At 34.6% G+C, this 27,752-nt stretch overlaps 1 protein-coding gene across 11 annotated transcripts in view; it reads left to right on the top strand.

Annotated features, from left to right (window-relative positions):
* Window positions 1–27,752, top strand: part of ULK4 (unc-51 like kinase 4) — a 252,965-nt gene that overhangs the window by 66,337 nt on the left and 158,876 nt on the right. For all 11 annotated transcript variants that reach the window (XM_042044411.1, XM_042044406.1, XM_042044404.1 and 8 more), the window contains 7 exons: window positions 1,120–1,241; window positions 1,555–1,611; window positions 4,655–4,706; window positions 4,793–4,887; window positions 13,114–13,165; window positions 13,265–13,409; window positions 18,448–18,540. In XM_042044411.1, the coding sequence (XP_041900345.1) occupies window positions 1,120–1,241; window positions 1,555–1,611; window positions 4,655–4,706; window positions 4,793–4,887; window positions 13,114–13,165; window positions 13,265–13,409; window positions 18,448–18,540 (616 nt within the window). The remainder of the gene's footprint in view (window positions 1–1,119; window positions 1,242–1,554; window positions 1,612–4,654; window positions 4,707–4,792; window positions 4,888–13,113; window positions 13,166–13,264; window positions 13,410–18,447; window positions 18,541–27,752) is intronic.

The raw sequence follows: 27,752 nt of genomic DNA, 5'->3' as shown, positions 1-27,752 counted from the left end.
TTATATTGGAAACTGAACTCCATGGGAACAGAAGAAAAGCATTGGTATTATTCAACATGATTAAACTCTATCTTATTCTGAAAGGAAAGGACTTTTCTGGCCTGAAAAAATCATATAAAATACTGAGTCCCATTCTTTATTTGTTTAACATATATGTGAATTCCCTTTTACAGTTTTGAGCAGCTCTCTTTTTAGGAAAAAAAATATAATAGGTGCTCTTTCAAGAAAGCATTTGGCTTTTAATATTTTCAGGTTATAAGGACAGAATTTTCCCTCTTTTCATATGAGTTAACTTTTCTCATGCTGCTTCTGTTCTTTATCCCTTGCAGAAGAGGTCTTGCTTTTTGTAGGCAATAGGAAGCGTGACACAAATTTAGCATGATGTTCCTTGATTTTTATATGTCTCTTCTGAGTCTGAAGTATAATTTTCACGATTGCAATTAAAATTTTGTTTGCTTATTATTATGTCTGAGGTTTGCCATGGAGGCAGCTAAGTTCTCTGATTGATCTGTTGCCATCTCTTTTATGAGAATTCCTGTAGCTTTAGGTCACTCGTGTCACAGTTAAATTGGTGTATGAGAATGTGTGTGCATGGCTGTTGGAAGGATCTCTTTTTTTGGAGGGTAGGGATGTTTGGGGTTTTATTTCCAGTTTAACTGTGCTGCAGGGGAAATGTACTGCTTCAGCATTGTGTCACCCAATAATCTTGGTTCATTCAGTTCTTGATTAGCTGAAAGTCATGAGAACTTTGCTTTTTATTTCACTGGAAATATAATTGCATCTATAGAATTTAGCCAGTGTAAGTCCACTCTGCCAAGAGGAGTAATTTCGTCTTTACTTCAACACTCGCCTTACTTATATTTCTATCCTCACTGTTTTGCCAGAGGACACCTTTGCTTGTCCCTGTGGCCAGAGTAGGGAATTGACCGGGCTGAACACTGAGCTAGGAAAGAGAAGTGCTGGATCAGCCCGATTCATCATGCAGTCACATGAACACTACTTCTAGCAGACAGAGAAGGAATGAACAGAGGCTGCTGGAACAGAGATGTTTTATTTGTCATGTGCTGTTGTTTAGTGATGCTTTTATGTTGGATCAGCCTGAAATGCTGTTTTCTGTAGGTGACATTCTCAGTGCCCTAACTAATGTCTCTGGACGTAAACACCCATCAACGGTTCAGGCCAAACAGCTGAAGATGTGCCTTCCTATGATGCCTGTAGTGCTTCATCTTGTGACATCCCAGGTAGATTTTTTTTCCCCCCAAAATTTGTGACACAGAGGACAAACTCTTACAGTTTTCCAAAATCTAATTTCTGTCAATCATGGTCAGAATGAGTAAAATAGAGGTTTTGTTAATGCATAGATATGTTGATGAGTATTCCACCTATGAAACATCATTTGATAAATGCACTTTATATAACAACTGTAATGACAGAAGCAAATACAGATTTTGTCCTCTTTTTTTTTTTAACATGTGAAATAATTGTTTTACTTTTTCTGGTCATGAGATATGCATTTTATGTAATTTTTTTCCAACTTTGACTAATTTCAAATAGGTATTTCGTCCCCAGATAGTCACAAAGGAGTTTCTTTTCAACTATGGCATCTTACTTGTGAGTATGAAGTCTAAGTTAAAATATTTTTACAAGATATATATGCATAAAATTTTGGAAATCACTTTAATGAAATAAAATTGTATTAAATTTCTAAATTGGAGAGAGAAGTTTATTCTGAATATATTTTTTAAGCTTTGGTTTTATTCAAAACTTTATATATAATCAGAAAATCTTTTCTGTAGTAATCTATTTGTTCAAAGGGACACTGCACATATTTGACAAACTGAGAATTTCCTGTGTGCTTTATTTCTGAATATAAAGGTTTAGCTCTAAATTACACAGAATATTTTCTCTAGAATTTCATGCTATTATTTTATGAGTAGAAATGAAAGAGAAATTATAATTAATTTATATTTAAGGTATTATTTCTTCTTGTCACCTTTTTCTTCTTGCCAGTACTTCTACACTGTGTTTAGTTGATGGAAACCTATGGAGCTAAGATATTTAACTCATGGTGACATTTACAACCTATTTCTGACATTAGCCATAGAAAATGAACTTCTTAGCTGTGCCATTGGATAGTACAGCAGAAATGAAGTAGTACAGTTCTAACATAATTTCCTCATATGAAAACAAATGCTTATGTTAAAGGAGAAAAAAAGAATATTCTGAAGTTGCATATCAGAGTTAAGTAAATACTTTTAAGTGCATGAGTTCATAAATGACAACTAGGTATTTATCTCCAGATAGCATGAAAAAATGCTTTACTGCGAACAATTATATTCAAGTTCAGTGTTCAGATTCCCTTCTCTTTCTCCTTTGACTCTTTATTCCAAGAAAATGTGGTTTAATTTATCTCTATGAAAATATTTGTGTAAAAATTAGCATTAGAATGATGAAAAAAAATTTGAAACTGTAGATGTTGAATTACAAAGCCCTTTCTCCCTTTGAAGCATTTGTAACTAGGCAGTAGATTTATTAGTAGTTTCCAATCAACCTTCTAGAAGGTGAAATTCTTCTGACAACAATATAGGTACAGCAGACCAGGTCCAATGAAAGTTTTCTTTGATGTTACTCCAGCTTGTTTGAGCTACTGACTGAGGAAGTCAGGCTAGCACAGCTTTCCTCTCAAATCAAGGAGGAGCAGATTACTCAGTGTTTCCTGTGTCTTGTCCTGTCTTCATTGAAGAAAAGGCAATTCAGGAACTTACATACACAATTTAAATTTAGACATGAAAAAGGGAGGGACAGTAGTATATCTGAAAAATTAGTATAATATTTTAATCCATTTTATTTAACTGTGTTATGATATGGCTAATATAATTAAATGTGAAAGAGTAACTATCCATTCTACAAGGCAACAATCTACTCTGGAAATTTGTGTTTGGCAACATTCCCACTAACATCTATAAAGGGACATTCGATCATCAGCCTGTATTTTTTCAAAGTACTGTGCTATAACTGAGGCCCCTAAGACTTTAGCAAGGCAGTATTTTTTGTTTGTTTTGTCCTTTTTTTTTTTTTTGTCCTGATTTATTCAATAGTCTTGTTCTTAACAATAAGAAATTGTGAGGAGTGGAAAGATGTGTGCTTGTGATCTGGAAGGAAAAGAATAGTTGTTTTCCTCTAACGGTTGTTCATTGAGAATTTTTTTTTCTTGCTGCTTTGAAGTTACTTCCATCATCACTGTAATTTTCAGTAGTGTTGAGCAAAGAAATTGAGAGGGAGTCAGGACAGTCCTTTCATGTTTTCTGCTGTGAACAGAAGTATATGGAGGACATGCCATGCCCCAGAGGCACAGCTAATAGCAGGCTCCTGGTGGTGTGCACAGGGCACAGACTCACCTGTAGCGAAATACACATACACCATTTCTCTCCGTTGCTTAAGAAACCCAAGACAGTTGAATTTCTTCAAATAAATACATCTTTTCCTTGTGTTTCAAATATAAAATTAGTAAGCATTAGTAGCCAAAAAAATTTTTGCATCAGCTATTTTGATGTTTCCAAATCGGTCTTGAGACTATGGTTGCGTGAAACTGTCTAAAATTTAACAAACAAAATAATTTACTCTCTTCCAAAACACATTAATTAGATATTACCTAGTAATTTCCTTCAAATGATCAGGAAGATAACATTTTTTTATAGAAGCACTTGTTTTTTATGACTGCTGCTGAGGTGCTTTTAAATAATGAAATATATAATTAGTTTCTAACTCTATTTTTAATTAGAGAAGAATCCTTCAGATGTTTCTTACATACTGTGAAAAAGATAACCCATGTAGAAACTTATGCCAATTTAATATGTGATAAGAAAAATTTAATTGGTAGTGAAATATAAAACAAATGCCATTTTCTTAAATACTACATTAGTAAAAAAGAGCATACTACAAATTCTGCAGAGAATTTTCCTTCCTTAGCAAATCTTAATAACATGTCTTTTGCATCCCGATGAAATAAACAGCCCTGCATAGAAGTGAAAGCAAAAGAAGAGTGGGTCTAATTGTACAATATTTACTTAATCCAGATTATTAATATCTTATTGACCCTGTTCCTTTAAATGATGACAATTTAGGTGCTTTTTAATAGAAAGTTATGTATGCATTTTTGCATGTTCTCCTGAGTGTAACTGCATCCACAGTGTGTATTGAATGCACGGAGATCAAAAAGATGGTGCAAAATAACAGAAAATTGCATTTTCTGAAGGGTCTTTGGTCATTTTAGTGAGTTATTTTGACATAGCCACATCCAAGGTAGTTCAAAGTCTTCTAAGAAATTACAGTTTTCTGTTAACAGTGAAGACATTTAATTACTGTCTATTTATCTGGAAATGCTATCATTTCTGATACTAGTCAGAGTAATAATCCTTACTGTACTTCACATTTAAATGTCCAACAGCATTACAGACTTGCAAAATTGTAACAGCTTGGTCATTAGCACTTTCAGTTTTAGATAATTATTATGAAAGTTTATCCCAATGTAGGTGCATTAATATTTTGTATTTACACAGTTCTTTAAAGAATTTCTTGTTGTAATAATTCAGTGATTATGCTTTTTAATTTTTTTTCCTAAAGTGTTTTAACATAAATTCTGCTTCTTTTGTAGGAGTTCATCAGATCGATAGATTCAGGAGAAACGAACTTGGATAGAGCAATAGGTAGGGTAACCTAGGATATTGCAGTACTTTTAGATGCATGTATTTTTACTAAGTTTATGAAGAAATGTGATTACTCTTACCAACAGGGCAAGCTGCATCAGAAGAATTGATTAAGACTACTTTATTGACTGTTGAAGCAGTTACAGACCATCCTAGCTTGCTGATGATCCATCGCTTGACTGTAAGTCTGACAGCAATTTAAATACTTGCAGGCTAATAGGCCTAATTCCATTTATAGATAGAAAGTTTTGAAGATTTAGAAACCATTTAAAATGTGGTTTAAAATGTATTGTGGTTCTATTTGACAGGAAAAAGTACTTATTGTTTATAGAGAATTTTCAAAGAAGCAGCAAGGCATTCAGTTTACTGTATTTAGTTGAGAAATTAGAGGGAGACTGAGAAGGACTTAGAGTTTAGAAATAGTCGTTCTTGATTCTGTAAGTTCTTCAGCTTCAATGCAAGTATGTTGCTATATATGAGTGAAACTACTGCCACTTTTTATGCTTTTAACAGAAATACATGCTTTTAACAACAGCATGGCTTGGAAACATCACCTCTGAGGATTGATCCCATTCTATCATATTCCTCCTGACGAGATCATCAATAGCAGTTATGGTGTTGGGGTTTTTCTGTTGCTGTTTGTTTGTTTGCTTTTTTAACTCTAGCAGATTTCTTACTTTAAAATTTCATTAGAATTACCAAACCCACATATTGTAAGCTTTTAACATCACTAAGATTTGTTTTCTTTGAAGTTCTTGGTTAAAAGATTCTACTGTGAGCTAAGCTAGTGGAAGGCAGAACAATTACGTTGTGAAATAGTTGTCAGCAAGTCAGGAGGTCTGAATGGTTGAATCGGTGTTTGACAAATCATCATAACCTATACTGATACATTTTTGTGCTTGAACTTTCACCAAAATACAATCCACCATACTCACTGAGATGACCATTAGATTCAAATTGAATCTTATGTGTTTATATTGGAATTAGGTTAAGGGCATGCGTCCAATATGGCACTTATATTAAGAAAGACATTAGCAAATAAATAAGAATGAGGGATGTTAGCGATCGTGCTAGATAAGAATGAGTGATCTTAGAAATCAAGCGTTTTTAGAAGTTGAACCCTATTTGGTGTGTATGTGTTAGTTGAGTATTTAGATTATAAAGTCCTAATAAGTGAAAAGGGTAAAATTAATCCAAAATATAAATTGGAATTTAAATAAGTTTGATAATATTTTTTTCATGAATGCTCACAAAAGAGTGGTATTCAAGAAAATGGTCCTTATGCAAAAAAATCTAACCAATTAATAGTCAGAGGGGAAATAGTACAGAACTGAACAGTTCAATTTACTTTAATATGGCAAAAAGGTCCTAGAATGAAATGTGAAGGGTAGGTGAAGTATGAATGCCTGTTGATACCTTCCTACATGCCTGTCAGCATGCCTCTCACTATATTATATCTGTATCCTTCTAGAATCACCTCAATTTAAAAAAATAATTGCTTTATACTCAGTGTGTCTTATATTGACAGAAATATGTACCATTTTTTATGGGGGTCCATCAGTGCTGACTGAAATTGCAATACCTTGTGTCAGCACGTTAAATAAAATTCCTCTCCCAGTTTCAGCTTTAATGGTCTGGGAGTTTTCTCTGGAAGAGAAAATTTCTCTTTACAACTCTTCTTCCCTTCCCACATTTTCCTGAAGCCAGCGAGTGACTATCCTAGTCTCTGTTAAATAACCCATGGCTCGCAGTAGGGGAGTTTTAAAGTAGCTAGATTTCTGGGGAGCAGTTTACTTCATTTCATGTGTTGAAAGTTTTAGATGTTTATTTAAATTCCATCTCAACATATCAGTTATGTAGCTAGAGATAAAACTTCCTTCCTAACCAATGCTTTTCCAGTACTTCTGACACATACCCCTTTTGTAGTTTCCCTGGTTTAGAATAGGTATAAAATTATACCCTTGTAAATGAATAGCTTTCTTTTTTTTTTTTAATCTATCACTTCACTCACTGATTTTCATAAATAACAGTTCTTGCTAATTTAAAAGAGCCCTCCTGACACTCAGCAAATAGTCATTCAGACATAATTTAAAGTGGAGAAATTGCCTTGCATTTTGTATGTTAAATTCAAGAAATTGTCCATTGTCATTAATAATCTCTAACCGCATCTGCCACTAGTGGTGCAAACAGTAATTAGTTTAATACTATTTACGAAGTCTAGTGTGCTAATTATACTTGAATGTACAGCATACATTACTTTAGAGGAAAGTGGTACTTCATCTTGTATGATGCATACAGACTATTTTTGGAATTGCTGTTGCTCGAGGGATATCTTCTAATTGCTGCTGGCTGAGCATGACTGGAATCTATGAATATAAATTCCAGCACACAGCAGAACTTACTGCTTTTTTAAAATGTTGAAGCAAGACATGTTCAAGCTTCCAGATCAATATTTAAGTATTACAGTGGTTAATAGGACACTCTTCTACTGGAGAGAAATTTAAATCCTAGGCTGAGCTCAGAAGCCTGGATTGCTCATTTAGACCAAGTTGTTTACAAACAGGATTTTAGGGAGTGAGGCTGGGTGAAGGCCAAAACCTTCTTGAGAGGATGCAATTATTTTTCTACTCTTACTGTGACATTGCTTTAAAGTCTCTAATCAGAATTTAAACGCATCTAATAAAGTTTAATTAATTTAATGAAAAGTGGGTCTATATTGAGCAAGCAGAACCAGAAAGTTTTTCAATTGAGATCTGTTTTTAGTTTAACTAAAATGGAAATTGTTTAAATTAATAGGAATTTAAGAACAACATCTCAGTTTATTTCCCTCTTTGAGAAGAAAAAAATTACTTGTTCTGGATTTTAGTTCATGTTTGATTTACTTTTATATTTGTACTTTGAAAAAAAAAACCCAGAATAAATTTGAGGGTTTTGTGGTCAAATTTCTGATTACCATCAACCTGAAGTCAATTATTGAGGAGATTAACTGCTGTGGAGACTGACTGTATTAGATATGACAAAGTGTGATAAAGTCAATGGAAATTAATTGAAAGTGCTTAAATGAAAGCCAGCAGTGAGCAGTAATTTCATTTTGCATGCAGTTGTGTGCATTTTTACAAGATATAAAGACTAACAGTAAGTGTGACTTGGAAAATTTTTACAAAACTAGATTTTAGGGTATACAAATACGGTGATGAAGGTCATTAAAAAGAGTCTGTATAGACTGGAGTGAAATATTAACCCCAGTTTCTTGAACTGGCACAAGTCCAACTCCTTGTTTCTTCCACCTACCTAAAATGTAAACATGTTTACTAAATTCAGATACTAAGTGTTCTAATAATATTGATTTTCTAATTTTGGTAAAGATTTAGATATAATTAACTGGAAGAATTCATGCTGACTGTATAATTTGCATTTTTCTTTTTTGTATTAAGTATATTTATTTGCCTGAAAATACGCAAATTCAGAGCACTTAGAGCTCATGATGGCAGACAGTTCCTCTGGGAGTCCTTTCTGTACTCCAACTAGCTCCCAAAAATTATCTGTGCACTGCACATACAATCTTTTACCCAAAACATTAAAGTTGATCTCTGGTTAAGGCAAAAGTTGTCAGCAGTGATTCTCTTCCTCAGAGTTTTAAAACTTACTTTTAAAAAACAGGCTAAAATGAAAGCACCTAGAACACGATGAGTTGCTTGATGGAAAGTCAAGGGAAAAGTTGTATGACAGGGAAACGTACTGTTTGACAATATGAAAGTTATTAGTTTCAATAAAGGTGACAACACAAGGGTTAGAAACTTCTGCAAGTGCTTTTTTCTTAATTTAGCATCAGTGGTATTCTTCATCCACAGGCTGTTCTAATCTAACCACTGACAACGTAATTATGTCAGTGTAGGATGTGACTATATAACATATTGTACAGAAGTTTCTCAATCACATTCCCTTTTCAAGTAGATTAAAATACTACACTGCATGTGGCTTTCTGTCCATTAAGCTAATCCAGATGACATGAGACTTTTTTGTGAAATCAGTTCTCTACTAATTGGCATATTGAGTCATTCAATCAGAGCTGTCTCTTCCCAGAAGTAAGAAAAAAAAATCCTCAACAAAGATTCTGAAGACTTTTAAATAAAAATTACAGAAGTGTCATCCTTCTTCCCAATCTATTCTACCATTCATTACATTATTTTTTCCATTACATTCTGAGAGATTACTGATGATATTAAAACACTGAGGAGTATGCTGTGCCTCCAGCAACAGCTTTGAGAAATTTGAAGGCAGCAAGAAGGATGATTGGGGGTTCAGGCATCTCTTCTCATGAGGAAAGGCTGAGGGATTTGGGCCTGTTCAGCTTTGTGAAGACAGTTGAGAGGGGACCTCATTAATGCGTATAAATATCTAAAGGATGGGGTGTCAAAAGAATGGAGCCAGGCTCTTCTCAGTGATGCTCATACCTCACTGGTAGAGTTTTCCTTGCAGAAATTACTGAACATTATGGAGACAGGTGTTCTGGTTCTGGATAGAATATTTGTATTTGCAAAAAGGTTTTGGCAAAGTCATGCATCAAAGACTTCAAATTCATTAGTGGCCCTTCCCTCTTACCCTCAGGCTGATCAACTTCTAACTAGTCAAAATTTACTGAGTGGATAATAGAGATCAGATAAAAAAAATTAGGTATTTTAAGAGTTGTGTCTTACAAAGGTTTGTTGCAATATGTGCTACTAATCCAGAAAAGGGAATGAATAGGAAGGTGACAGAACTGGCTGATGGCACTAAATTATTCGCAATAGTGAAAATTAAAACTGACAGAGAAGTTGCAGAAGGTTTTAAGATTTGAGTGAAAGGAAAATAAAGTGACATGCAATTCAATACTGATAAATGACAAGTAATGGACATGAGGAAAATAACTTCAACTATACATAAGCAGTGTCAAACTCTAAACTACTTCTAACTGTTCTGGAAATCTTTCAGTATTATTTTTCTTTGGTAATGATAGCTAAATACTCAGCAGTAATCAGAAAGACAACTAGATTATTAGAAATGACTAGTAGGTGATCAGACAAAAAAGCAGAAAACATCACTGTGCTGTGGTGGCATCACATGTCCGTGTCTCAAGTACTGAACGCAGTTCTGGTCATTCACTCTCAAAGGGAATGAAGTTTATCAAGAAAAAGTACAGCTCAATGATGCAAGGAGGGTCTCAGTAGAAAAGAACTTCATCTTGGAAACAGAATGCTCCATAGTGTAGTATTATGAATAGCATGGGAAAGATGAATTGGAAATAATCATTCTTGCTTTTTATAAAGTAAGAATATGTGGGTATCAAGTTAGCTGCTTTAAAATAAGCAAGGATGTGTCTTCATAAGGCATAATTGAAGTGTAAAATGCAGTGCTGTAGGTATTGCACATGCTAAATGTATAAATACATTTAAAACAGGATGGGACAAATATATGGGAGAAAAGGCTAAATGCTAAAATAATACAGGTACAGCATCAGCTTAGGAAGTTTCTTAATTCAAGAGGTACTTTTCTAGAAACTAGAAGCTTTATGCTTGGTCTATTTCTCCTACTTTTTTTCTACTCCATTCCAGCTGTCAGAAACAGGATTACCAGGTTTGAGCCATGGTTTTTTGGTCCTGTACATATATATTATAGTTGGGAGATGTGAGTGTAGTGTGTGTATGGAAGTTTCTAGAATTTCATTACTGTTTTGGGTACTGATAACAGCACAGTTATGGCAGCACAGCCTTTGAATGCCATCATTACAGAATTATACAGTGGTGACTTTGTGCAGCTAGGAATGTATCATGAACTGGATATCAGGCTATTTAAAAGGTGGTAGGAACTCATCTGTAGCTATGATCATATTCAATCTATATAGTCTGTTTAGGCTTAAAGAAGAATAATTTCCTTTTTTTGTTAAGTGATCTTTGTGATAAAGACTGAGGCAAAAAAACCTGTATCTGATTTATCTTCATGCATATATGGAGATTTGATTCCACACAGATATCAGCAGCCATACAAAAGAAGAAGAAATGAATCTTTGTTTGAATATTCTTCTATTTATTTCAATGCCAAAATGCTAGTAACATTCTTCTCTCTACATAAATGACACAAACATCTGCAATTTACTGGTGAATTTGTTAAAAATATTTTATGTACTATTACACTATAGTTTATTTCACCTTAATAATTATGTGCAAAGTTCATATCTTGTTTACAAATTTGTATACACATTAGTGAAGAACAGTGACCCAAATGGCATGGAGAGAAGATTAGGATTGTGGAGTTAGGAAGTATATGATTTAAGGTTCATATAAAATTTAATACATGCTTCCCCCTTCAGCATATGCATTCTGATATGCTTTTGCATAACAAAATAATTTTCCATAGGATTAGTGCTTCATTTAGTTGATCTCCCCACCACACTGAACTGACACAAGGACCTGTTATGAGAACTCCTGACACCTGCTATGGAGAATTCCTTTCTAAACTGTTTACCAAAACTGAGGTTTGTGTTAGAAGAAGTTCAGAATAAGCTACTACAGTCATTTAAGACCTAAAGAATCTTCTTTACAATGACAGTCGAAAATATATATATCTTAGAAAAGACTTACAGCTGGCTTAACTACATTCTCTAATGTGGAAAGACTGCTGTTAATGCTAGATTAGAATGAAAGAAGATTTCAAGTTTTAGAAATTGGAGTTGCATCATGTTGTATACTGTCATTTTAATCGCCGTAAGTCTGAGTCAATGCTCCTGCTGTTGAGTGATTCATAATATCCAGGGACTGTAGGTTGCTTCAGATAATCTAGAGCTGCTTCTTTCCCTCTTTTCTGTTTCACACCTTTAATTTACCACTTACATGTGCCTCTTCACTTGAGAGGCTTTGCAGTACATTGAACTGGTTTCTTGGACTGAAAGTTCTTAAGTACATATATTTTTTTTCCTACCTCACTGGTATGTTATAACTGATACATTACCGTTTGTAGAACAGCTTAGAAACCTGCACTAATGGAGTTATTGGAATGCAGTGTAGTCTTATTATTTAACTGAAAAGACCATGAAAAATTTCAAAATTATGAAGTGTTACAAAAGTCACTACATCTATGATATATAGCATTATCTATATAGGTAGAAAGGCTATTTGTTCTTGCAAGAGTAGTTTGACTTCCATCCCTCAAGCAGAATCCTTTTACTTCTTTTATTGAAAGTCTGTAACAAAAGCATTTTGTAGTAGTATTTTTCAGAAATGAAAAAAAACAAAATAAATGAATTTAACTCTGTTAAATTCATTTAACAGAGTTCACCAGCCAGCAATTAAATAGTTGCTAACTGCAGTTATTGCTGGCTAGAGGCTAACTTCAGTTAGTGGCCCTTTTCATACATACTTTCAGCTTCTATAGATGTTTCTTATTAGTAGCTGCACATATCTAGGGAAATTTTATCTTCTTGTATTAATTACTGAAACAAAACACATGGGGGATTATAACACAGTCTTGTTACACCAAATCCTATCCACAGTGTAGTGAGAATCTACACAGCAATTTTATTTGTATAAGTAAATCCTAGGACAAGGTGTGCATCCATGATGCATGCTTAAAAATTGCAGGGTTGCCCATCCATCCTCTCCCCAAAACCCAAGCATGTCCTGTCTAAATAAATTATATTTTAACAGTGATTTAAGACTTAGAAACTCTCTTATAGAGAATACTAGTAATACTCAATTTTTGTAACTCAGCTATAGCCTAGTTTATCATCAGTTGATTTCCAATGGAGCTAAGCTGACTAGTCCTCTGACAGGTGATAGATTTGTAACAATACCCTCATGGACAATAAAGAGTTGACTGGATTATATTTTTTCATAGTGCAACTTAAGTATGCAAATTTAAATTTTAGTGGAAGACTGTGTATTACCAGAAGGGAAGAAGTTAAAGTATTTTCAGGTCTCTGTATTAAGCTTGGGGATATTTTAATTAGAGGTAGTACATCTTTCCTGATGTATTTTAATTCTATGCCATTCTGTTTTTCATCTGAACTCTGTTCAATGATTAGTTTATGGCTTAAAGCATCAGGATTAAGATACTCTAATACTCTTTTTTCGTAATATCTTACATCTGCGCTGAATTCTGTATTTTAAATTAAAATTCCGTGTCATGGAATTTTACTAAAGTTACTGTTGTTTTCTATATAAAAGTACATTAATGTCTGTAATTTTGTGGCAGTTTACCAGAGAAAAATGAACTTGGTGGCTTTTTAAGAGTGATTAGGGCTGAATTTCCATGATTATTCATCTCTTTTGATTAAGGGCTCTAGCAGCAGAATAAACATGAATGACAGTGTATCTCTGTTCTGTCTTTTTCCTCTGTGAATGATCTAAGCCACATCTTTCTAATTCTGTTTTAGGTTGAAGACTGTATCCTCCCACCACTTGTTTCTTTGGTCCACAGTCAGAATGGTAGGTATACAGACACATCAGCTACAGTTTGCATGAATTCCACAGTTTGTTTTAGTTACATTTCAGTGTGGTCACATTCTTGGCACCTTTATTTTCTAGTGGAATGGAGACTCTTCAGCTTGCGGTTGCTCTCAGAAACTATATCACTGCTTTTAAGCCACGAAGTCATGGCTGAGGAGAAAGGGGAGACCCTCAACTCAAACAACAAGCTTCTGTCTCTCATTAGAGATTTACTGCTGCCTCAGTAAGTATAATATTGCTCCTGTAATGGGGAATAACTTGATACTCAATCCATTTTGACAGTGTATTTGTTTTAGCCATCCTTTCTATGTTTAAATGGCTAAGTTGAAAGAGGAATAGCAATTGACTGCTGCCAGACTTCTTTGCCCAACTTCTCCTCCTAGGTTTATTTAGTATTTTGTCACATGCAACACAAACACAACTTCTGTGTGACACTCATTTCTGATACTGTGCCTCTGGCTGCTCTTGGAGCAAAACAGGATTCCCTCTAGCTTTTGGGCTATAATTTAAATACTCCTCTTTGTTCTTCTGATAAAGTCAGAACATTCTAACTATAACATCTTTTTGTCAATTTTGGATATTGTACCTTTATTTAAGATGTTCTGAAATCATATGTAATGGCATATAACTTTTTAAAAAGAACAGTGCATCATGGATTAATCTTTCATAGTCCACTCAGAGGTTATTGCCTCTAAATTGCTGTCCTTTCCTGCTGCCCCATGCAGCAAAAAAACCCTACAGCAGAGTAAATGAAACTACAGCCTGTGGGCCAGATGTGGTCTGGAACTTCATTTACATGGTTCATGGTCAAATGAGGCCTCTCATTTCATGCTGACTTGCAGGTGAGCATAAAGAGAGCTCTTTGTGTTGCACACACATTGACTGTGAGCTGGTAACATCTGTGAGTAGAGGGAAGGAACACAAGATGAGTACAGCAGTGATGAGTCACCAATTGTATTTTACACTATTCTAAAAATGCTGCAGTGTATTTCCCTGTGTGGTCCTTAAAAGTTAATAATGGTCAATACTTAGCTGCCCTGAGTGAGAAAATTGTTCTCCACCCCTACATTAAATAAATGCAAGAAGGCTGGAGGAACGGATGCTGGATTATGATCAGAAACACAGTGCCTTTTCCAATAATGAGACTTTCTCTGCTGATTGAGCAATGTTCTTACAGTTTAAGGGCCAAAGTTTTATCCATGGAAGGTGTGTAAACTTTTCTCTATGACAGAGAATTGGATGGAAATCTTACATTTCTGTAGAGAAACTTATTTTCAACACCTTTCTTCACATTTTTTTCCTCTGGGAAATGTAGATGTATCAGTACAAATTAAAATGGCATCTGGAAATATTATTTTTAAAATAGACTATATGCATTATTAAAATCTGTCAGATGATTTTCTTTAGACAGGGGAAGAGACCTGAAGTCAGAGGAGGGAGAGTTCTGTCCTTGCTCTGAAACTTGCCCTTTGTAGCCATGTCTATCTTATTCAACATTTCTCATTGAACTGGGGGAAGTGTGTTTGGAGGCACATATTTTGCTAAGTACAAACTAGAAGGAAAACAGCCAGTAAACTTCTGTCTCCAAGCTTACTAGCTCAACTGAGAGGAAGGGTTTTTCAGCCTGAGACTAAATATGACCCTATCTATGTTGGGGACTTCACTTGTGCTATCTTAGCATACATTGTGTGGCAGATGCATGAAAAAGGGTCTTGCAGCAGCTCAGAATCTTGGCTCCAGGGTTTAAGTGTTTCCTGAATCAGTTTCCACATCTCGTTAGTTGAGATGAGAAGGAAGGGCTTCTAAGAGTCAGTGTTATCTACTTGTAAAGATAATGTAAAGCTCTATCCCAAGAAGTATGGGTTACTTGAAAACTCTGAGATGGAACATTTGGAGGCTGAAGAGCTTTTTGCTGATATTGTTTAGTCCTTCTGTTGCTGGGTAAAGGATGGGACAGAATGTGACAGCTGGAGGACAGTCAAAAGAAGGGAGCTATGTGATGGCCATTTTTTCATGGGCAGGCTGTGGAGGGAAGTAGGTATTTCCACCCCTTTTGAATCTACTGAGAACTGAGAGCTGTTGAACCTGGAAGGGAGGGACATGCGGGTTTAATATGGGATGTTCTTTTTAGGGAAGATTGTAATCTTAGACATTTGTGTTTATATTTTGTTCCTATAAATATTCTTCTCAAATTAATTTGTTTAAATGTAAAACTGACCCTTGAAATAGAATGTGGGTCACTATGCATAAAGTATAAACAGACTTTATTTTGGGATAAATGCAGGAGTGCAGTGATTACTACTTTTATCTCATCTTCTGCATCATCAATAAAATGGTAATTCCATTAAATATTTGTGCATTTATGGATCACAAAGTTAGCTTCCTCATAGGGTTTTGATTAAATTGAACAAAATAATGTCATTAACTTTCAGTTCATTGAAAGATTATTTTCCTGAGCGTTTCATAACCAAAATGAAACCTGCAGCTATAGACAATGAATACATGGCAAATGCTTTATATCCAGATTTTTTAATCCAAAATTGAAACATCAGCTCTATTTCATTTTAATTCTTAATATACTTAATTATATATCATTAAAAATTGAGCCAGAATCAGCAGAAAGAGAGAAATGTGTAAATAAAGTTTTATTTCATTTGAAAGTTTTTGTAGCTTGTTCTCAGTAGACTACCAAGCCAATTCTGCAAGTATGAAGTCCAGGATGCTTGACATAATGTTCTTTTTTTAAGAGTTTAAGAGAGTCTATGTCCCTAAGTCTTTAGGTCTTTTTGTCAAGGTTGTTTATAGAAAAGATTGACAAAATAACTCCTTACAGTGTAGTACCTGGAATTCACAAAATCCTTTCAAAATGCCCTCTACAGCCGCTGTTACTAAACTGTTCTGTGTTACGAAGTGGCAGTGAAATCATTTGATGACTCATTCATTTAATAAAGTATCTCAAGCATGGACTATTTTCCCTTCTGAGAAGATTCATATATTCATAGCTCCAGATGGCCTTTATTCAGGAAATGTGTTTGTATTAATTGCTAATACATTGACTCTAGTAATCTGCGTTTCCTCATGTGGTATTTGGTTTGATGGATCACTACCCCTTCCCTTAGAAATATCCTTTACTAGTATTACCTTGGGGGAGGGGAGAATAGAGTTCCAAGGAAAAGGAAATGAAGTGAGACCTTTTTTATTGAACCTCAAGAAATTAGGATGCTAAGTGTGCTAAGTAATAATAGTGTCTCTCAAATGTAATATATAGAAAACTTAAAACTGTTTAAAGTGGACTCTGTTTAGGGGTCATATTGATGTGTTTATATAAACAAGTATATTGCCAAGTGTCAGATTTTTAAGCTAGCATGGCTGATTCATTTGTTACTACTGTTAGAATTACAGTTTTGGAGACTTAAATCGATGTCTTATGCAATGAAAGATGGCTTCTGGCATCTGAGTCACCTGATAGCATCTTTGCTTGCCTTGGAAGATTTAGTCATGGACGCTGAAAAAAAAAAATTGCAAGTAGTCCCATTATGTTTGGTAGGAATATGTATTGCTCATATGTAGGGCTTTTGGAATCAGTGTCTTCTAATGTATTACAGTATTTTCTTCTTTTATTAAGGAAGAGATTTTTATTGACCAGTGAGAAATAGTTTTCTTTGGGGAACTGGAATCTGTTATTTGTAAAGGAGAGAGTTTAATCACTAAAGACCTGAAGCCAACACTGACTTCTAACTGATAATTCTGTAGATACTCCAACGTGATTTGCAACCCTACAGTGGCTCATTCAAGTATGTAGTAGCCATGACACATTGCCCATAGGCTGTGTGCTTGTGTAGGAATGTTAGCCCTTATGAGGGAACTCCCACAGGCTACATCAAGACCTCATGGCTGATGTGCTTCTCCCTCCTCCTCATAGACAAGCAAAGCACTTCATCTCCCTCTAGATTTCCTTCCTGCATAAATCTGAGTGCTGTGGTGTGGTGCCTGCAGAGAGGGGAAGAGCTAACACACAGTAGGGTACATACTAGCATGAATGTTGTGGGAAATGATCCAGATTCCTCAGTTCAGGCAGCACTAGGGATCTCAAGATGTGAAATAAAATTTTCAGTGATTTGCATGATTCCCTCTACCAGAACACTACAATTTCTTCTTTTTGTGGAAGCATTTTGTTGCTCATAACATGATAACCTACCATGTTTTCCTACAATTCATCCTTTCATTTGTTCTTGATTAATTCTTCATGGTTTTTCTTTTGCATATGAAGAGATTTATACTTCCTCTTCTATTACTTCCATGTCTTTAGAGTAGCACTATTTGAAATCAAAGACTGCATTTTGACATAGCCAAGTCTGTGGTTTTCTATGCTTACATCTTTCTCACTTCCATCATTGTATCCTACTGCCATCCACATACATTTTTGTTTAAATGCAGTAAAATTAGCCCTGTTTTTTGGGTGGGTATCACTAGAACGTTAGTAGCAACAGCAAGGTCCATTTTGTTTTTCAGCAGCCTGTTTTCCCTTACCAGGATTTCCATGAGGTGATACTTGAAAATGTTTCAAAGAGGTTTTTTTTGTTTTATTTTCTGCCGTAGCTCTCAATAAACATTGCTTTGGAGTACTTTTTTATTCTTCTGGTCTATATTACTTGGAGAATGGAAGTATGCTGCAGTGAAAGCAATATTTTTTGAAATTTGAGATAAAAAGCTCAATGTGAGTTTTTCTCAATTTTGAGAAAAATAACTATGTATGCAAAATATAGAGCTTAATCATATGTAATTTGGTTGATCATCTTCCTGAGCACCCAATAAATCTTCTGCCTGATATTTTGAGGCTCATTTACTACTTGGTCTCTTGAAGAATAGATTTTTTTATGTATAAAATACTTAATATAGATCAATAAATAAGTCTTGTGCATGTAGACAAGGTGAATGTTTTATATATGTAACCTGCACATATATATATGCATATATAATATATACACACAAGCATATATATTATTGCATATTTTACAATTCTATCTCTCTCTCTAAAAACGTGGTCTCTTACTAATGCTGCTTTTAAATTTAATCTGATACTGGTTTTAAAATACTGTTTCTAAGTGAGTCTTGTTTGTTGCTTTGTACAATTTCAAACAGCGTTGTATTTCCATTGTAGTTATAGAGTTTGGAAATGGGAAATTATGAATTTTTAATATCAACTTTTTTGATATATATCTCTTGACTTGTTTCTGCCCCTTTCCCACCTTGTCTTTCAGGTATGAGCACATTCTGCTGGCTCCAGACCCAGTACCAATATATGCTCTGAAACTGCTGGTGGCCCTGACCAAGCACAGCCCTGCTTCTGTGAGGTAATACGACTACATATTCCCTGTTGCTCTGGCTTCCTTCTGTTTCAACTTCTTCTTTCCTATTAGGAATTAGCAATAACAGATCTCACTGTTGTACTACTTTGACTAGCACTTTGATTTAGAAAAATCATTGGAGAGTATTTGTTATAGAGCACAGTCTTATGTCTTTTGTGTCAATTTTGTATGATTCTGGTTATTTTAATGTGGATTTAGCCAATGAAACAGCTAGAGATAAAATCATAAGAATTTTAACATTAAAACTATCTTTAAAAATGTAAAAAAAACACAAACAAAACCCAAAACATTATCAAAATTTTTGTTCAGCTAAACATATTTGTAGCTAGGACAAAGGGGATGTGTTTGTTAAAGGTTCACACCAGTCAACTCACTTGAAAGCTGATCAGTTCTCCTGCAAACACATCTACCCTTAAAGTTCCTAAATATGGATTTTAATTTTTGGTATAGGTAGACTCAGTATGTTTAGAAGTACCTTAGTATCTCTTGCTTCTTGTTCCAAAATTTAGGCTGTGATGGACAGAAAAAAAATTAAAAACTGTGTCATAGAACTTACACTGTGTGAGTTGATAGTTATAAGGAGTGATCTCTCCATCTTCCTGGACATGCCCAAAAATGTGGTTATTCTTGTCATTGACCGCTGTCTACTTGTGGTGTCTGATAGTGTTATGGCTCAGAGGTTGCTGAGCATTGTACTGTCTTGCTTTGGTTGATTAAAATGAGCACAAGATTAAAAAACATCAGGAAGGAAATTTAATTTGTTTTCCCACTTTTTATTACAAAATATGAAACATCCTCTTTTAATCTTTTATGATGCTACTGGGAATGGTGCTTTAATATACTAAGTAGACTACAAATGAACTAGGAAATACGGTGGCTTGAGATTTTAAATGTTTTGAATTGTATAGAAGAGTTTCATTGTAAACAAGCTGTTTATGCTACTGTAGGATTTTATGTATTCTAGAAACAAATAGAACGGCTTTCCATTTTTAGAATTAACCTACAGATATTCTAGTACTTTAAGAGTTATGAAGAATACTTCTGTAACTAGAAAGCTGGTTATAGTAGCAGCACATTTCCTCTGCCTACTGAATTTGCTTTATTTCCAGAATCATACATATTTGCCATTATGCTCAGTGTAGGTAGATTGTGGATGCACACTCATTCTCATGGTCATCTGGCATCAGACAGGAGTTTTTTTCTTAATATTAATAAAAAGCAGCTGTGGATATTCAATGAACTATTAATAATTTGAAATACCAGTATGTCCAGCACTCTTATTTAAGAACTGGCTACCAGATTCCAGATTCTAACCCATCTGTAATTGTTGTGTCTCTCACATACTTTACAAGTCCTCTTTTACTTTTTCTAAATCATTTGTTTGGCTGGGTTTCTTAAGGAGCACAGTTTAGGCAATTCCCTTGGCCTGTCTTTTTCCTTATTCTTTGACTTCCCAATAAATTTTGCAGGAAGTAGCCAATGCTTCAAAAGCATGAGAGAGGTGAATAATATATTCATATTGATACAAATTGCTGGTGAACAAAATAGAAACCAGGTACATGCTATAGTGAATACTATATCACAATTGGTTCTGTTTTGGTTCAATGAGTAACTAATTAGTATTCATGAAGCTCAGAAATACTCAAGGCATATGCTCTCTTTTGTTCCTTTCATTAGACAGATGGAAAGTCTCTGCAAAAATTGTGATGGAGAATAAATAAATAACACTGGACACAAATCCTGTGGGATTTAGTTTGTTCTTTGTGGAAAAACTCTACTGCATTTTACTACTGATGAGAGTGATGTGAGTCACTGCATTGAGCCTCTGTGGCTTCTTCAAGTTTACATTTTATCCACAATGCCTGGCTTTCAAGGATGGATGATGCTTTCTCCTGTGTTTTTAAATGAATAAAAGTGATGGTAGCAAAAAGATCGTAAAATGACAAAATGTTAAATTAGTATTTACCTTACTGTTGCAATGTCTTTCAAAAATAGTTATTAATACTATTATTTTGAAGTAAAGAGTGCATTGGGAGGAGGAAAAGGCTAGTGTGCTTTTATTTAGTTTGTTCATATGATAGCTTGTTCTCGGACATGCTCACCTAAGAGATTCTTGCTTTCTTGCTCCCTTTTTATTAATTCTACTAATTTTCTTGCATCTCACACTTACCGTTCTTCTTCTCACCACCAGCTCAGTTTTTACCTGTGTGCTCCCTGATAGAGGCATCTGCATTTGAGCAGTTCTTATTTTAGCACTTGGAAGGAGACAGATGCACTCCATTTTTTTGTTTCCTTTTTTTCATAGCTGATACTGTAAATTAGTTAAATTGTGATATCAGAGGAAAGACATCTCATCTTCTTCCTACTATTTTTGGACATTTCTGTTTTCTGTTACAGACTGTTATATATGGCATAGATACAGATATTCGAATACAATTATATTTTTGATGTTCTTTAAGCTTATGATAAAATATTGTAGTTACAATACATATTTTGAATGCCTTTAATTAGCATTTTATAAGAATACAAAAAATAATTTGTAATCTTTGCTCCACTGTTGAAGTAATTTTTAACACTCTCTGTTGTGGGAGCTCTTCCACTCCATTGCTTTTCAATTTAGCAGTGAAGAACTCTAGTGATATCCCATTAATGTGCTGCGGGATTAATCTCTCAGCAACGTAAGTTGCCTCTTGTATAAGATGGTAGCTGTAAAAAACCTCAACTTTAATGTGTTTCTGTGGACACTTTTAAGTATTTGGATATCTGATCATATGAGCATCCACAGGAAGAAAATCCAGTTTCAGAAAAGGATGAGTGTTTTCTTGTCTATTTTGACCTGAATGGGTTAGAGTATAATTGAATCAGGTACCCCTTTGTACCTGCTTTTACATCACACAATTGCTGTCTGATACAGCCTCACTTAGAATTTGTTTACTAAGAAAATAGCAGATATTGGAGGAATGAGCTTTGAACAGAATTTGTCCATCAGTTGCCTATTTTATACTTGTCTCAAAGCAAATAGTCTGGCTTTAAACCTTTTAGTAGTATTTTGTTGTGGCTCTCCTAAATACCTATTGCCTTGTCTTCTTCAAGAATGTTTAATATTTTGTGATAAGAGAAACTGTGGACGTTAAAACCAGTGTGAGTGTTAATAGCAGAGTTCATGTTTAGCTGTATCAAGACGGCTGATTTTAAAAGAAATCACTGATATTGAGGGAAGTTGTAGCTTCAGTTAATGATTCATTTCTGGACTACTGTAAATTTGCATTACTTTTTTTGCCTTCATGTTAATTGCTCTTGGTGGATTGTACCTGTGTGAAGAGCTTTTGGAGGAATACAATTTCTCATAGTGGGAGCAAATGTCTGTAGCAGGCTGAGGTTGGATTTAGCTATGCAAAGTCTGCATTCAGAAAGAATCTATAAAGGGTTGGGGGTTTTTTTGGTTCCTGCTTTGAGTCTTTTATGCTCTTTGTTGTGGTCTGTAATGATCAGATTGCTAGGTTTTTTCTAGTAATGAGGAGGCGCTTATGTGAATTTCTTAGTTTCTCTTAAAACTAAGAATATAGTATACCTATACTTATATGGTATACCAGTTAGCTGCTCTTAAATGTTTTGACTGTTGTAATAGATTTTATACTGTGCTACTCAGGAAACTTTACTGGATCATGATTCTTAACTTGCCTTCTGGCCTTACAGAGACCCTTACAAAATGTAGTTGTGTGCACTCTTAGGCAGCTACTCGGCCTACCTTTAGTCAGAAACTCACAGCATCTGATGACGTTAATATATCTGAAAGCTAAACCTTCTAAAATATGGAGTCTGAATTTTATGGGTTGCTAAAATAGACAATTTTGGTTGCAAGGAAGGGAGACAGTAAAAGTAATAGAATAGAAGTGGGGGGAATGTCAGATACTGCATCAGATAATGATCATGGAAGTGGGACACATTCCAGTATTCTATTAAGGTCATTTCCTGAGGGAGAAACACTTAACTAAAAACCAGTGATAAGGCACCCTTCTTAGATGTATGGTGAAGGACAGGGAACCAAATTAAGCAACCTTTCTCACCTCCTGTCCTTAAAATAAATTTTCCAGACAAACATTAGGCACTGCTCTAAAAAAAGGGGAAAAGGCATCAGAAACCAAAACAGGAAGGTGCTGAAGAGCAACAACAAAAAATCGGCTGCTTCTAAATGGCACAGATCTAGTACCTGTGAAGATGACAGATAGATCAACTTCGTACATTGCCGCTTATTGTCTTGGCTAATTAAAGTAACTGTCATAGTGTCTTTGGAATCATCCAAAAATTGTCCAATTTTCAGACTTTGTTTATGCTACTTCTTGTACCCTATGCATTATCTATTAAAGACCATTAAAGGCACATTTTAGAGTTGGTGTTAGTATGAGTTGATCGTCTTTTCATACATTAGGATGATCTACATCAGCGTTTAGTTACATTCCTATATTCTGAAATGGTCTAAAATCCTTGCCCTTGATTTCAAAAAACAAACAGTCAAAAACCCCAAACAAACCCCAAACCAAAACTAAATTCTTTGGAGTTTAGTGTGGTGCTTTTAATTGCTAGGACTGTGATTCAGTTCATTTGTTAGCATTGTGCATAGATTGTCTTTGAACCTGCTGTAGTTCCTTTGCCATTATACTAGAGGACTAGTGCTTTAGTGCTTTCCCTGATTAATGTGGGCTTATATTAATTGCTTTAAAAACACTTTGTTCTTCTCATTAGTCATTTTAATTTCCTAGTTTAAAGTTGAAATGCTTACTTTAAAAAGTAGATCTATTTGCTTCTAAATTACTTCCCTGTTTTTATGTGTTGTTTTATTTTCTCTAATGAATATGAATAAAATAAAATGGAGTAGTTCTGATAACAGGTAAGCCTTAGGGCCTGGTCCAACTGAACTGAGCAGTAGAATTACATCTTAGAGGTGTACAACATTAGTGAGAAAATCACAATCCAGATGGATTGAGAGAGATAGCCAGAGGATGAAACTGTTTTGTTAGAACTTCAGGGAATGTTTATGTAGATTTAGAACCTGATTTTGATTTTGATTATGCTAGTTTCACATCTATGGAAATTGATGTTGTAAAAACCCTGAGTTTCCTTTTAGAGAAGTAATGCTAATATAAAACAGCAGAGAATTTTTATGATCTTTGCTGTTCTTATTGTTTGGTGTAAAGTTTGCATGTATGCTGCTTTATCAAATAACACCAGGCAGGAAGACTTGCCCAGAAACAGACTCTTGAAATGTTAAGTTTTGTGTCAGCTAATAACACTGTTGACAAGTCGCACATCATTGTAATTCATATCAAAGGCAGTGGTCAGAGTTCATTATTGCAAGGGAGTTCTCAAAGTCTAGTCATGTACAGACTGTAATACTAATCACCATTTTTAATGTCATACACAACTCCTTAGTGTTACATTTTAAAAAAGCTCCCCTTTAGTAAAGGAATAAGCTATTAACCTTAAACCTGTAATTTTGTTTCCTCTTTCGTGTTGCTGATCAATTACCGAATGTCTAACTTGTAAAAATGTGACACAAATATTTGATGTTACTCCTAAGTGAATTTTTGAAAAGAGTCATGTTGGAAGGTTCAAATAAGTACTCTTTTAATGTAAAGCATTAAAAAGGAGCAAATCCATTCATTCTTGGTTATTTTTACTTTCAATAGTGAATTTTTGGTTTTGTGTATATAAGTAGCAAATGAGGAAGAGTCAGCTGGTTGGGGTGCAGACTTGAGTGAATTCAGTTCTGCCATGAATCCTCTGTTCAGCATGAAGCAAATCTAAACCACTGTCCAGTCCGTTCTCTTGTGTTCAATAGTAGGTGCCCAAAGAAGACTACAGGAAGGAGTCAGTGAGTGGGAATACTTTCTGGAGGCTTTCTCAGCCCCCTATGAGTTATTATTTTCAGAACCCATATAAGATAATGTGGTGTTCTGTAGATGGTAGCTATTGAGGAGTAAGTTTCATTTCATTTATGTGGGTTGAAAAAGATATTTCACAAATAGCTTTCAGCATAAATAGTTATTCTGTAAATAACCGCATGCAAATAAAGATCTATCATCTTCAGGTTCGTTTGGTTGTTGGTTTTTTTTTTTTTTTTTGATTTCTTTGTCTGATCTGATCACTTGCCACTTAATTTTATGCCATCATCTTACAGTGAAAAGGAACACTACTTCATAAATTTCTAGAATATTGTCTCCTTCAGCTGTCTCCCCCAACCTTTGCAATCTACACAGTCATGCCTATTTTTTAAGAGCCCTTAGTGGGGTTCAAAAATCTGTCATGGATTTGACATTTCATCCCTTTAAAATGCATGTCTTCATTCTTGCTTTGTGCATATCCATCAGTTCTGTTCTTCAGAATGATTTCTACTCATTTGTTCAGCTTAGAATGTCTGTCTGTATCACCCAGATTTTCACACCCTCCCATCGAACTTTTATCTAAAGCGTCTATCTGATAACATATTTTCTGCCTTTCAAATTTTTAAGGTATCAAACCTGTAACAAAAAGCTTTTTGTGTTCAGTGTCCTGCAGTAGATTTTTGTTTTGCAAGAAAGTAATTCAGGATCTCTTAGAGAAACAGATCTCACATATTGTTGGAAAGCAAAATTGGAGGCACAATCTCATTCTGAAAATTGTTAGTATATTCAAAATTCAGATTGTACTGATAGCAAGTCTTTTAAAATCAGCTGGCCAGTTATTTTGAGCCAGTGCGGTTTAGTTATATATAGATTTAAATGAGATGGAAATATTTAGTATTGTTATTTAGTATTATGATTTGCATATTGTATATCATGATGATTCTGTATGTTTTTTGAACTGGGTAGGACCTAATTTAATATAAATTATGTAACAGTCTATGAAGAACCAAAATAATTTTGGTTTAAAACATGAACATTCTATGAAATAAATTCCATAGCTAAACTCCTCTTTTACCAGCTTTAAGACAATTCCTTTGTAAAACTATGTTAAGACAGCTATGAAGAGTGTGATATTGTTACTCTCTCTCTTGAACACATATATGCAAAGTTGGGATAAATCAGCTTTAAGCCTTGTCTTAATGCAATGCTTGATGTGACTTTGTGCTTTAGCGAAGTTATATGTATGATTTTCTTTCAAGGCTGCAGCTTTTTATTGTTTCAATCATAAAGGTTGGCAGGTGACCTTTAAGAACAGACCTATTGGGTCTAGTTTTGTCTTAGCTTATCTCAGCAGAAAGTATAGCTGACTTTGTAATGTTGTAACAATGGGGACTGCTTGCAGTGTTTGAAAACAATTGTTTCATAATTTACCCTTTACCACAAAAGCATTTTTCTAGGTTTTGCCTGGACTAGGATTGCTTAGCTATTCTTGGTATTTGATTGTATTTTACTGCTAATATGTTCACAGTTTAAATGCTGCTTATGTAGCAAAGTGAGCAGCTTTTGCTGGGGTGAGTAATTCCAATAAGGCCTAAGTGTAAGTAGGCTTGTGCTGGCAAAACTTCATTTTGTCAGTATGATTGCTGTTACTGTAGTTGCTCTTTCTAGGAGTCTGTGGTGTTTAAATGACTTCCTTTACATTCAATATTGTTATATCTACATCAGCAAAATTCAGTTTTGCAGGCATGGACTAAGCTTTTAATTTAACTAATAGGTTTGGCTCTGGAAATGAACCTCAAATATAATAAGTCTTCATATCTGTAATCCTGGGACTTTCTTATGACCTGGCTGTATCCAAGCTGCCATAACTGTCTATTTAAGGGCTGTTGGATGGCCCAGAGGAGAATAGTTTTCATGTTCTCCTGACCCATGAAAGGAACTTGTTTCCATTGCATATGGAAGAAATATTCCCTCAATTTAATAAGAAGAGAAATTGTCCTTAAATTCAAGCTTCTAAACTTAGAAATAATGAGTTTCTTTCCTTACCTGAGTTTTCCCTCTGTTGAGTGTTACTTTTCTGTATGCAAGAAAAAATGAACACATTTGTTTGAACAAGGCTGTTACTTAGTTTTCTAAATGTCTATATGTGGGTGCATAAAGTGATACTGGTTTTTTATGTTTTGAACAGTTTAGCGGATATGTTTTACTTGTCTCTCGGTCCACATGCCAGTGCTGTACAATGCAGCAGATCTTCTTATTCATACCACCCTTAACTCTATATATAGATTCTACATCATAGAATCATTATTACATTTACGTGAAGGCAAGGATCAGAGAAACAGAAAAACAGTATGAAAAAGTAAACCATTATTATTATTCATACATAATGCATATATCTGCATTACTTAGAAGTAGTTCTCAGTTATTCGTAGGTATGGTTGTTCTCTTAGCGTGGCTTTCATTCATTATTGTATTTCCTTTACAATACATAGTTCCAGCAAATATGAACAGCCAGGGCTCTTAGAGGTGATATTAATCTAAATGAAGCATTTTTGTTATGACCTTTGGATGTCTGTTCTAGCCCCCTCTGATTTTTTTCATTAAGTTCATAGAGGAGAATGTAAAATTCCTTTTAGCTGCTTCAGTTCACGGTCTAATATTTTAGCTTACACTATCCATAAAAATAACACCTTCTTCTCGTTTCTTATTGGACATGAATAAAAACTCTTAAATGGAACGAAGTGATTTTAGGAGTGTATGAGTTCTTTTTAACAAATAGTTTACCAAACAGAATTAATCTGATTATTGTTTTACCAGAAGCCAATATATAGTTTTACACAGTAAAGCTTCAAACATGAAATTATATACTTATTTTATATAACTCTTGTTTATTCAGAGAGAACTATGTAATATAAATTGGTGGTTTTAACTGACATACTACTGGCAAGACTATTTTGTAGTGTGTTGTACACTGAGATCCCAGACATGCTCTCTGTGTTTGAGTTCTGCATTTATTACATGGGCTTCTTAATGCAGTCTTATCTCTGCTGTATCACAAAGTTAAACCTACCAATTGTTTTTGAAGCACTTCAGTGATACACATTATAGTGACACAAGAAGAAATTTCTGAAACACAATTTGGTGTTCTCTGTGGTGTTTGGTGAATAGGCGTTTAGTGTAGTGTGTAAGAAAAGGTGAAAATCATTCTTCCAATTAGAGAATATAATACAGTAAAAAGCATTTAATCGTGTCATTCATATGTCATCATAGTGTGAGAGACACACATGCTTTACTAATAGAGTGTTTTGTGTTCTA

The sequence above is a fragment of the Corvus kubaryi genome, unplaced genomic scaffold (assembly GCF_017639235.1).
Source record: "Corvus kubaryi isolate FWS band 111438036 unplaced genomic scaffold, C.kubaryi_AGA036_p1.0 37398, whole genome shotgun sequence".
In the NCBI taxonomy this organism is placed as follows: domain Eukaryota; kingdom Metazoa; phylum Chordata; class Aves; order Passeriformes; family Corvidae; genus Corvus; species Corvus kubaryi.
This window is presented reverse-complemented; position numbering and strand designations above follow the sequence as displayed.